Raw genomic sequence first — 12295 nt, forward strand, 5'->3', positions numbered from 1 at the left:
AATGTGGCAAATAGAGTGGACTTTCCAGGTGGCTCAGTGGTAAAGAATCCGCCTGCCAGTGGAAGAGATGTGGGTTTCATTCCTGGGTCGGGAAGATCCCCTGGAGGAGGAAATGGCAGCCCACTCCAGTGTTCTTGCCTGGGAAGTCCCACGAGCAGAGGAGCCCATGTAGAGTCAGACACGGCTAAGCAACTAAACACCAATAACAGGGTGTGCTCCAAGGATCTTGGCTGAATACAAGAATAAATGGCATCCTGGTTTCTGTGTGTTTCAGACATTCAAAAATTTTGGAGGTGCTGAGATCCATAAGGTTCATGGAGGGGAAGCTTGGAAGGACTGGAACGCTAAAAGAGAGGGCAGCCCTACCTCTTTGGAGATCTCAGCCCCACAGTATGATAGATGGCCATGGTGGTACCCTGAGATGACACTGGCTCCTCTTGGCACTTGTTTTTTTCAGTACACTGGCAAAGGCTCTGTTGGAGCCTCATCCACAGCCCTCAGGAGGCCTTGGACTAAAGTAACCATTTGATCACGTCCCATATTTGCTCCTTCAGAGTCCCAGGTCAGGTTTGCATTGATCAAGCAATTTCTGAGCATTTATTGTTCTTGAGCCATTTTGCTGACATCCAGACTAACGTGATTACACTGATGTTCCAAGCCTCTGATCTCAGCCCCCCTGTGATGAAATTCACAAGACATTTACTGTCCCTGTGTGGTTTTTCTTTGGTTAACCCAGGCCAGATAGAGCATAAGTACATAACTTCCTGGTTTAGCGTTTTAGCTCTCCCATGCCAGATGTTGCCAGGAGAGGTGGGAAAAAGCCAAGGAGGAACCTATCATTCTGTAATTATGTTTAATCTAAAAAATGACAGCCACCTTCAGTGGCAGGTATGGTAACTTCCTTCTTTTGCCCTTTGCTCTCTATGATGGTTCTGGTCTGGACAGAAACAGAATATAATTTTCCAAAGGAATTTGGCATCAACTCATAGATAGGTTCAGAGGGCTGGACTGGAAGCCAAGGGTAGAGATTCTGTGTTCTCAGCCCACGTCCCCATATACCCACTGCACCTGTTCCTTCCTTGTTACTATCACCCCTAGAATCTTGAAGCAGAACTCCTTCCTTCTCAAAAACAGTCTTGGCTGCCTCTGGGTGCAGGATTTCTTCTGGAGGGTGATGAAAAGTTTCTGGATTAGAGTGGTGATGGTCGCACAACTTTGTGAATATGCTTAAACCCACTGAATTGTATATATTTGAGAGGGTGAATTTTATGGTTTGTGAATTATATTTCAATTGTAAAATAACTCATGGAATACCAAGACTTTGTGCAAAGACTTAAAGTACTGCAGCACAAAAACTCCTAAAAGACCCCACGGACTTTAAACTCAATGTCTTCCCCCTTTATGCATGTTCGAAGGTCATGTTGTCTGATGCGTGTGTTGGAGGTTGAGGAGATCTGATAGAAGTTCCTTCATCTGTCTTAGTCCCTGTTCTGTGTCAGGCTGGGGTGACTTTGGTCTGGGTATTTACTTGTCTTTGCTTCCACAGTTAAAACAGAGCTAATGAGCCTGACCTCCTTGATGAGGGTCTCCTGGGAGATAAAAAGCCGGTTTGTTGAGTGCTTTAGAGGTATCATGTGCTGGATTCCTCTTGAATAGTTACAGGAAGGGCTAAAGAGGCACCCAGCATGTGCAGAATAAATTCCAAGGTGGGTTAGAGCAAGTGCAGGGAAGAGGCTGAATGTGTGTTGCTCTAGATGATTTAATTAGGCCATTAAGTGCTCTATTAGGGGCTGTTGCTGCTTGTAATTTTTTAATTTAAACTTATATTTCATATTGGAGTAGAGCTCATTAACAATGTCGTGATAGTTCAGGTGCATCACAAAGCGACCCAGCCGTACATATACATGTGTCTATTCTCCCCCTAACTCCCTCCCCATCCAGACTGCCATATAACACTGAACAGATTTCCCTGTGCTATACAGGAGGACCTTGTTGGTTATCCATTTTAAATACAGCAGTGTGTACATGTCCATCCCTGCCTGTGACTTTTATGTCTGTGGTGAGGAGGAGATAGAGTTTGGTTTCTACCGCAGCTGCAGGAAACAGACGTGGGAAGGGGAAGAGTGTCTCCCAGGAGGAATCTTCCAGTGCTTTGATGTGGAGGCCTGAGTGCTTAGAAAGTGTAAGTGCTGGGGAGTGGGGTTTGTGATTGCAGGGCTTGTGATGAAGCATGGTGTGGTAGCCACAGGTCGACCCAGGTACCCACGGAGGTGTGCCCAAGGGTGTCTGTTTACCCGGAAATCTTAAAAAATCCTTAGAGGAAAGGTGGATTTGGGAAGCCCGTGTCACTTCCTCACTTAACAAATGGAGCTGTGCCTGGGGGAAGGCCGGGCTGGGCTGCAGGGCATGTTCCATTCTCATACCCTCTGCCCACTGCAGTGTCCTCCCTGCCAGTCACTTCGAGAGCATAGACAGCTGACCAGCCCAACAGGCCAACTGAATCCTTCAGATAATTAGGGAGAGAGGCTGAGAATGAAGGGGACTCTTGTCTTTGCTACACCCTCACCCTCCTGCACGCTTCTAAGTGTATTCTCCTCTCTGGTCTGTAGGATGGTAGGATGAACTGGGGCAGCAGTCCCCAGCCTCTTTGGCAGCAGGGACCAGTTTCGTGGAAGACAGGTTTTCCATGGACGGGGTGGGGGGCCCAAATAGAGGGGTGGGGAGGGGATGATTCAGGTGTAATGTGAGCGATGGGGAGTGATGAGGAGCAGCAGATGAAGCTTTGCTTCCATGCGCACCCCTCACCTCCTGCAGTGCAGACCGGTACTGGCCCATGGCCCCAGGGGTGTGAACCCCTGAGCCAGAGAATCATCGCAGTGTCTTTTAGAGACAGGCTGATGACCTGTGGATCATGAATCCCTCTCACTTATCTTTCCTGAGAGGACTAGCCAATATTCCTCCTCTTCCTTCTCCGTATTCTCCTATCAGTGTCTGAATGTCCATTCCCCACATCTCTGTCTACTTAACAAAGTCCAGTCTTCAAGGCCCAACACCACAACATCTTCTTCTGGCAAGTCTTCTTTCCTTCCATCGTCCACCCTCTATCCAAGCAAGATTGCTCTTTCCTTCTGTCTCCACAGAGCTTTTATGCGTGTGGTGTAACAGGACACATTCACTCACAGTGGGTTGCTTTGGAGAACTTGTCGAGGATTTCATTCAGTTTAGTCTCTGGGCGCCTAGAGCAGTGCCAGTGCATACGCAGCATATATCCAGTGCGTGTAGGTTAAATAAATTAAAGAATAAATATATAAGTAAATAAATACAGCAGAACATCATTTGTACACTCCCACAAATAGTGAAAGATATTTATAAACTCGATAAATATCTAAAATTGCTTTCCTCTTTATGATTGTGGTACTTGATGAAAATACTCTTCTAAATGGATCTTATTAAATCTTTTTTATGTATATTGAATTTTTTGGTCAAAGGTGATAAATTTTGGGAGAAGAAGCCATGCCTTTCAAAAAAAATGAAAATTTTAAAGCAATGGTTTGCCAAGTATGTTCAGCAGAATATTAGTTTTTGAGGATGATAGTAGTTGTTAAGGGGAAAAAAATGGTGTTAGGGCCAAATGAAGCTCAAGAATGCTGGGTTAATCAGGTTCTTTCTATAGTGGGATGTCTCAAAACTTTGATACAATACTGCTTAGGAATATTAGAGGAAGAGACATATAGCAGTATACTTCTGCAGCACAGCTGAGCTCCTATCGTGCAGAGTGCATAACTGGTTTGTGTACGTTGGTATTCATTGTTGACGTTAGTTATCTCAGTGCCTGCATCTAGAGCTCAGGAAGCAGATGAGTGCTTAAGTCTGTGATAAGGGCCCACTTCTTCATCATCCTCTCATGTACATCACCTTTGCTCTGCAAAAATGAAGAGAAAAGTTAAAGGGAATTAAAACATTACCTGCCAAAAGCCGGTATCAGACATCTCCAGTGGACTAAGTAGCAGATGATGGTGGTTTTAGAAATAACCTGCCAGCTCCAGTTGCTCTGCAGTACCCTCCCAGGACTCTTCCATAAGTGCCAGTTCTCTGCACAGTAATTACTAACTCTCTCCTTGGTAGACTCACTGGTGTCTACGAGTAATTGCTAGGGAACTCACACTTTCAAATTTACAAGAGGCAAACAACCTTATGTTTACCTCAGTGGGTCATCAGGGTATTCAAACTGTGGTGAGTAAAGGATGCTGTTGATCATAGAAATATGGTGAAAAACTTGAATTCTTACCTGTGTATTTTTCTCAATGGGCGGGAGCCTGGGCCATTAGTTTATGGGGGATTAATTCTGTTCTTCTCAGGGCCTCTTCCCCTCCTTGAGATTTGAAGCAGCAGTCAGCCTGACTCAACTGTAGTTAGAAACCCTTTGTTGTCTTCAGCTGACATTGACTAATCAGAGGCAGTGTCTTAAAAGAAGATGAAACCATAGATGTGGACTGGTCCACTCGGAATTCTGACCTGTGCCTTTGGTGTCTGTGCTCTAGAGATCTCAGGGAACACGGAGGACATCCCTCTGGTGCGCTGGAGGCAGCAGTGGCTGGAGAATGGCACTTTACTCTTTCACATCCACCACCAGGATGGTGCCCCAAGCCTCCCTGGGCAAGACCCAACCGAAGAACCCCAGCATGAGTCAGCAGAAGAGGAGCTGAGAATCCTGCACATCTCAGTCATGGTAAGAGCAGTGCAATCATAGCCTCTCAGGCTATACTACCTTGACCTTAAGAACGTGGGTGCCACAGCCCTGGAGGATCCATCTCCACAATCTCATCATTGATCTTGTGCATAAGTTGATTTCTCATTTATGGGAAATGTCTCCACCTGTGGTGTAAGTAAAAATTGCAGTTATTTCCACAGCACCACTCCCTGACAGTTCTCTAGGAACATGCCTAGATAGGGAGTAACTGTTACAAATCAGAGACAACCTCAGATGGGGGCATTGGATTGTCTTAGAAAGGGATTATTCAGTTAGATCAGAATATCTTCTAATAGTTTCTCCATGAATGTTTGCTGAGTGACTGGATTGCCCAATCTGCTTGCTGCTCCTGAAGTATCTTCTCCCAGCTGGGAGAAAGGTAGTCCTGGCTTTCTGTCCTCTTACAGTAAAGGACATGCCAATAAATAGAGCCTTGCCTCTCCCACTAGTCCAGCTCAGAAACATCCCATCAGCATCCCTTCTGAAAATTAGAGAATTTTCTCTAACATTCTATATTTTAGAGTCTCACTAGACAGACATTAAGTGCTACGGTGACAGGCATGGGTTTTGTTTGATATTGTTTTGTTCATTGGTATATCTTCAATACCTGGAATAATGCATTCACATAGTACTAAATAATTATTTGTGGAATAAATGAATGTGTTTCCCAGTAGAAATGAAAAATGCCTGACTCACTCAATATTTTTATTAGTAAAATCAATACATCACCTGCTCTGAGGGTAGCCTGAAAGCAAGCTGGGACTTGACTGATTGTCTGTGTATGGGAGAGGATGGGCTCTTTCAAACCAAATGAGGTCTTGGTCTAAACTGTAATTAATCTATTACTCTTGAACCATCACTATGTGCTATTTAGCTTTGTGTATTAGATTGGGGAAAACTGAGCATGTTTTAGATATATTAGAATTTCCATTATCTAACTATTTGGCATGGAAGATATCCCCATAAAATCTCAAAAGGCAAGTCTTCTGTTTCTCCTTCAGCCAGTGTCTCCAGGAATGACTTATTTGATAGATTACCTGTATATGTGTAAGCTGCTCTAGTTTGTTGAAACTATGTGGTTGAGAAGAGTCTTTCCATAGCAAATGGTCAACCTCAGATATGCCAGAAAGTGAATGGGTAAATGAGATTATTGTGCTAATTGAGGTTTACAACATAAGAGCTAGAGTACCTGTACATCCTTCATTAGAGACCAGCGTTTCCTCTCTCGAGGAAGCTTGTTTTCTTCAATGTAGCTTGTAGTTTCCAGATTGTGGTGAGAACGAGCAGATCGCCAGTGGCCTCCCTGGCATTGACTAGGGAGACAGAGGTAGGAGCTGCATTGTTCTTGTGTTTATCATATGGTCTGATTGAAAAGAAAGGCACGATGGTGGACTTCCCACCGGCCATCCACAGCCTCCTATCAATGTGGGAAGTGGTCTTTGTCTTGGATAGTTTTTGTTTGGTTTCTTTTGGTCCAAGGCCATTTCAGAGAACACCACAAAAATGTTTAGGGTGAAGAGAACTGTAAAGAGATTCCCAGGAATTCCTGTTGGATGTGGTTGTGCGTGAAAGAAAGACCCAAAGTATGAGCTTAGGACGGATGAGGTGTCAGAAGGTGTGTTTCGTGGGGATAGGGGGAGTGCTGTGAGCTTCTGAGGGAAGATAGACTGAAGCTGTCCTGGCTGCCACACCCTATCTTCACCACAGCAAGGACCCCGCCCTCTGTCCGCAGAATGAGATGCTCCGATAGGTTCGCTAGAGAAGTGTGAGTGTGTAGATGCGTATGTGTGCACATATTTATGGCGATGGGTGGCTGATCAAGGATGCCAAATAATTTGAGGAAATAGATGGTGTCCTTAGAATGTAATAACCCTTAGGAAAAGTCCTGTATTGCTAATGCTTTTTGTTGAGTTTTCCTGAGCAGAAATTAATGGACAGTGGACAAGGAATTGGAAAGAACAAAAATCAGCCTTAAACCTGGGACTCTGAGCTCTTTCCTTCATATGCTACTGGTTACCCATGACAGACCAACAGTGACGTTCAGCTTTCCAAATAAAATGAGATTACTCCTTCAGCTTGATTTTAGTTTATGCCATGTTATTTTCAACTGAACTGGAGCGGGCAGAGCAGCCCTTAGAAGGGCTTGGGCAAAGCGTGAGGGTGGGCAAGTCTTGTATGTGTCTCCGACTTACCCTCGAATGTGGATAGACCCACACCTCCGTGGAAAATTCAGGAAAGCCTATGACTTCTGCAGGAGCACAGGGCTCCCCAGGCAAACCGAAGACGTTAGTGCTGCCTCCCATCCTTGCAGAGACGATGTGGTCAGTGGAGCCTCCCGCAGCGCCTCTTCCCATCCCACCTTCCTCCAGCCCTATTCCATCCACCCTCAGACTCGGCCTCTCCTATCCTTTACATTCTATTCTAGAAACAGTTTCAAAGTCTGAAGTTGTGTATCTGCCCTCAGCTTAGAAATCAAGCCTGAGGGTATCCTGTTTGAAGATGTCGTTCCCAGAGTCTCTGATGGTTTCTTCTTAAGAAACTCAGGGACTGGTAGACTATCTGATACTCTTTATGCAGTATCCTTTGGAAGTAAGTAGGCAGCCATTTGAGGCTCCTCCATGACAGCAGTATAAGTGTTAGAAGGTAGCAAAGTCCTTTGACTAGTAACAGTGTTGGGCAGCAAAAGGCACTTAAATGAAATCTTATTACCCAAACCCTGTTAGTTATGAAATAACAATAGCAGGGCTATTTTTCATTAACTGTAATGATCAATACTGATGAGGTTTTCAGTTGGATCCAAATAGCATAATTCAAAAAAGAGAAAAGTTAAGGTTATTATCAAAACATGAATATACCCAACCTTTTCTCTCTTGTTAAGAAAATGTATATATAAAAGCTTAACTGATAATCCTAAATATTTCCAATATGTGCAGAGGGAATTAATGGTTCTGTGAACACCTTAAAGTTTGCATTTCTTTCATTTTGTATTTACACTTTTCTAATCCATATTACCTCAGTGCAGGGACCACTGTTTATTTTTATATTTTGCATTCACTGTTGGCTGTGTTTTGTTTTACACACAAAATGTAAGTAATGAGAGAATGAGATGCCAAGAAAAACCCTTTTGTGTATCCTTTTGACACTGTATGGATGAGAATTGGTAAGTTCCTTCTTACACTGTGCCCAGTGTAAATATACCATCAGCAAAATCTTGAGCTTACAGAAAACCAATACCTCAGCTGAGAACTTGGCAATTTAAAACTTTGAAAAACCTTTTGCTTTTCTTATTTTTCAATCATATCCTAAAACTTTTGAATTATTTTTTCCAAGGAGGTACTATTTCTTCCTTACATAAAACAATTGGATTTCCCTCCAGAAATCTTATATTATTGCTTAGAGGGTCACACGATGTATTTTAACCTCTTGCATGATTCAAACTTGGCTGAAGAGATTTATTTCGAATTTAGCCAGATAATTGACACTTAAAACTACAAAAGTGCACAAGGATACTATTTTGCAAGCTCTTGAACAAGTGAAAACAAAATCAATTGTAAACTGATATGTGAGCTTAAACCAAAGTCAAGGAATTCTTCAGTTATTAGCAAATCATTTACTCCATTGAAGATCAGGTTTTAATATAAGTTTACATTAGATAATCAGCCTGTGAATTTAAATTTTCATGTTGTAATTTTGCTAATTTACCATGTGATCTACATTTTTCTTCTTAAAGTGTGCAAAAGAATTTTACAGTGCATAATGTAATTTTAATGTATTATCTACATATTTCATGTTCGTAATTAAAGATGACAGTGTTAATAGACTTCCTATATGCATATGGGTTGGTTAAGTATATTTTTCACAGCAAGTAGCCTTTCAAAAATGCTTCAGTTTGATATATGTGTGTTTGTGTTTATATGTATACATACATATATATATGATAACTCCCACTGTTAGATGATATCTTTTATAATTCACTCTTCTCAGGCACAGTTCACAATTGAGGGGAAAAAAAATCTAAGCATTTGTCTATTCCTCCTGAGAGTTTTGTGAGGAGAATCCATCAATCAAGGCTGGGTGCTGCTCAGAACCACTAGCCCCTGTGTAGAGCCCACTGGCCAGCGTCAGCCAGTTCTTACAGCCTTCAACTGCTGGCTCCTCTGGGGTCCCCAGGCTTCTTGTTTCTGGGAGCCCCAGGTAAGCCCAAGACACATAGTTTTCTTCTGGGAGAAACAATTTAGAAAATAAGGTTCTGGAAGTTCCATTCTGGGTAGGTCACTCTTCAGGCTGAGTTAGCGCAAAGCCCATAGAACACACATGTGGGGAGCCCTAGGGCTGTGTTTCCAGGACGACAGGCCACTTGTGCCAGAAGACGCATTCTTGCTCCTACCTGAGCATCCTTAATCAAGTTCACTTCAGTTGTCTAGAGTCACATATTACTTTGCTTGAAGCTGTCTTCATTTCCCTCCTCAAGCTCAACCATTTCTAGGGCAGAGAAGAGCAGTTGTAAGCATGGTCATTGTTATATGCCACCGAGACTGTCAGGTACTTATTAAATGTACGTGCGCGAGGGAAACAGGGCAAGATGCTTTTCCTTTCAGCACCTTTAATGTTCAGCAAACCTGTTACCAAAAATTGGTTAGCAATCTCATTCTTCAGAGTCACTTTTGCATCTTTCTTTTCAATTGATATTATTTGTTTAGTTGAAGAGAGCAGGCCCTAATTTATCAGAGCTGGTCCTTCTGATCTTTAAGAACCAGATAGAGGAGTTAAGACATTTTGTGTTACCACAAAGAACAGAACTCGAGTAATAAATTGGAAGGTACAAAAAGACAGGTCCTGATTCAGTCCAAGGAGCTTATCTAGGGACTCAAGCCATCCATGATGGGGCTAGACTGACTTATTGGCCACACTGTTCCCCTGCCAAACCCATCTTTGTGTTCCTGGCCTCCCATTAGGAAAATGGTGGGCAGTTCCTAAAATAGCAAGACCCCTAAATAACACAAATGCTTTGCTTTTTGGTTGTCTCAACAGTCTGATGTGCAAGACCCCCAGGTCCATTTGAGGGCTATTCCAAAAGCCGCGGGACAATTGCCTTGCAAACCTCCCCCACCTGGCACCGTGGTCTGGCAGTGCATCTCTTGCCAAGATGCAGCAGATGCAGGAACTTGTGAATCTATTAGCCGTTGCAATTGATTAGCTATCCGTCTTGCTGGCTACCCTCCCCCATTCCTGTAGAGTGGGAACTGGGGTATAGTGGAAAGAAACCTTACATTTAGTTGGAAGGTGGTCTTCAGGTTCTGGCTTTAACATTTTATCCTTTAAAAGAAGGCTATCCTTTGGGGAGCCTTCATGACCTCATCTGTGACATGAATGTATTAATTAAACTTTTTAGCTTTAAAGACTGGAGATCTACTCAGACCATCTCTATAATGAAGTTTTACTGTAGAAATTCATAGGGAGGTAAGGGAGACAGGAATCTTCTGATATTGAAAAAAAAAATCTTAAAAGCAAAATTTCATGAAACCTGAGACTGGTGGGTTGGGCAGGATCCAAGTCATCTTGTGAGCCCCCAGCCTCAGCACTTTGTGGTTTGGCTTTTTGCACCTGTTTCTGTTGCTCCTGTGGCCATGAATGGGAAACTTTGTCCAGTCTACACTGTAAATGTCCCCATTTTGATGCCTTTATTAAATGTTCATACTATCCATTCACTCATTAGGTCACCTCACTTCAGACCTCGCCTGACTCCTCTCAGCTTTACGAGGTTTCTCATGTTATTCCTGGGCTGCCAGCTTCCCCTCTTTCTGCCACTCTTATTCTAGCTTAGGGAAACAAGTGGATGGACCTCGCTGGTTACCATAGTTCTGTATCTTCAGAGACTTTCCTGTCGAATAGCCCATAGGTGGATGCAACCTTAACAAACCTCCTTCTGTTGGCTGTTATTATGAAGAGGTTGGCTTAGGTGACACAGAAAATGGTGGACTTCTGCTCCAGATACAGCTTGGAACCGTTTCCTTTATTGGAGGCTGAGAAGCCATGAGTCCCTGATTCACTCATTTAACACAGTAGGCAACACAGTCTCAGTTGTAGAGATGTTGATGGATCGGAAGATCTCACCACCACCACCACCACCACCACCACCATCATCACGATCTTATTTTGCACTTACTATGTGTTTACTACTAAGTACTTTCAAAATGCATCCATTTATTTGTCATTCATGTCACAATATCCTTCAGATCAGATCAGTTGCTCAGTCGTGTCCGACTCTTTGCGACCCCATGAATCACAGCACGCCAGGCCTCCCTGTCCATCACCAACTCCCGGAGTTCACTCAGACTCACGTCCATCGAGTCAGTGATGCCATCCAGCCATCTCATCCTCTGTCGTCCCCTTCTCCTCTTGCCCCCAATCCCTCCCAGCATCAGAGTCTTTTCCAATGAGTCAACTCTTCGCATGAGGTGGCCAAAGTACTGGAGTTTCAGCTTTAGCATCATTCCTTCCAAAGAAATCCCAGGGCTGATCTCCTTCTCAATGGACTGGTTGGATCTCCTTGCAGTCCAAGGGATTCTCAAGAGTCTTCTCCAACACCACAGTTCCAAAGCATCAATTCTTCGGCGCTCAGCCTCCTTCACAGTCCAACTCTCACATCCATACATGACCATAGGAAAAACTGTAGCTTTGACTAGACGAACCTTTGTTGGCAAAGTAATGTCTCTGCTTTTGAATATGCTATCTAGGTTGGTCATAACTTTCCTTCCAAGGAGTAAGCGTCTTTTAATTTCATGGCTGCAGTCACCATCTGCAGTGATTTTGGAGCCCAGAAAAATAAAGTCTGACACTGTTTCCACTGTTTCCCCATCTATTTCCCATGAAGTGATGGGACCGGATGCCATGATCTTTGTTTTCTGAATGTTGAGCTTTTAGCCAACTTTTTCACTCTCCACTTTCACTTTCATCAAGAGGCTTTTTAGTTCCTCTTCACTTTCTGCCATAAGGGTGGTGTCATCTGCATATCTGAGGTTATTGATGTTTCTCCCAGCAATCTTGATTCCAGCTTGTGTTTCTTCCAGCCCAGCATTTCTCATGATGTACTCTGCATATAAATTAAATAAACAGGGTGACAATATACAGCCTTGACAAACTCCTTTTCCTATTTGGAACCAGTCCATTGTTCCATGTCCAGTTCTAACTGTTGCTTCCTGACCTGCATACAAATTTCTCAAGAGGCAGATCAGGTGGTCTGGTATTCCCATCTCTTGAAGAATTTTCCACAGTTTATTGTGATCCACACAGTCAAAGGCTTTGGCATAGTCAATAAAGCAGAAATAGATGCTTTTCTGGAACTCTTTTGCTTTTTCCACAACATCCTTAGGTAGAATTTATTATCTCATTTTACAGATGAAGGGATTGAGGAACAGACAAGCTAAGTAACCTGCCTAAAGTGAAACCACTCTAAGGTTGCAGAGCTAAGATTTGAACTGAGGCAGTTGTCAGAGTCTATATACTCTAAGAGGGAGCTCAAGTGGTAAAGAATCTGCCTGCCAA

The 12295-nt window shown here is 43.3% G+C and overlaps 1 protein-coding gene across 1 annotated transcript in view; it reads left to right on the forward strand.

Annotated features, from left to right (window-relative positions):
* The window catches only part of ASTN1 (astrotactin 1), a 358930-nt gene that overhangs the window by 119521 nt on the left and 227114 nt on the right, over positions 1-12295 (forward strand). Inside the window, exon 2 of the mRNA XM_005905522.3 lies at positions 4542-4729. Within this exon, the coding sequence (XP_005905584.2) occupies positions 4542-4729 (188 nt within the window). The remainder of the gene's footprint in view (positions 1-4541; positions 4730-12295) is intronic.

The sequence above is a fragment of the Bos mutus genome, chromosome 16, assembly GCF_027580195.1.
Source record: "Bos mutus isolate GX-2022 chromosome 16, NWIPB_WYAK_1.1, whole genome shotgun sequence".
In the NCBI taxonomy this organism is placed as follows: Eukaryota; Metazoa; Chordata; class Mammalia; order Artiodactyla; family Bovidae; genus Bos; species Bos mutus.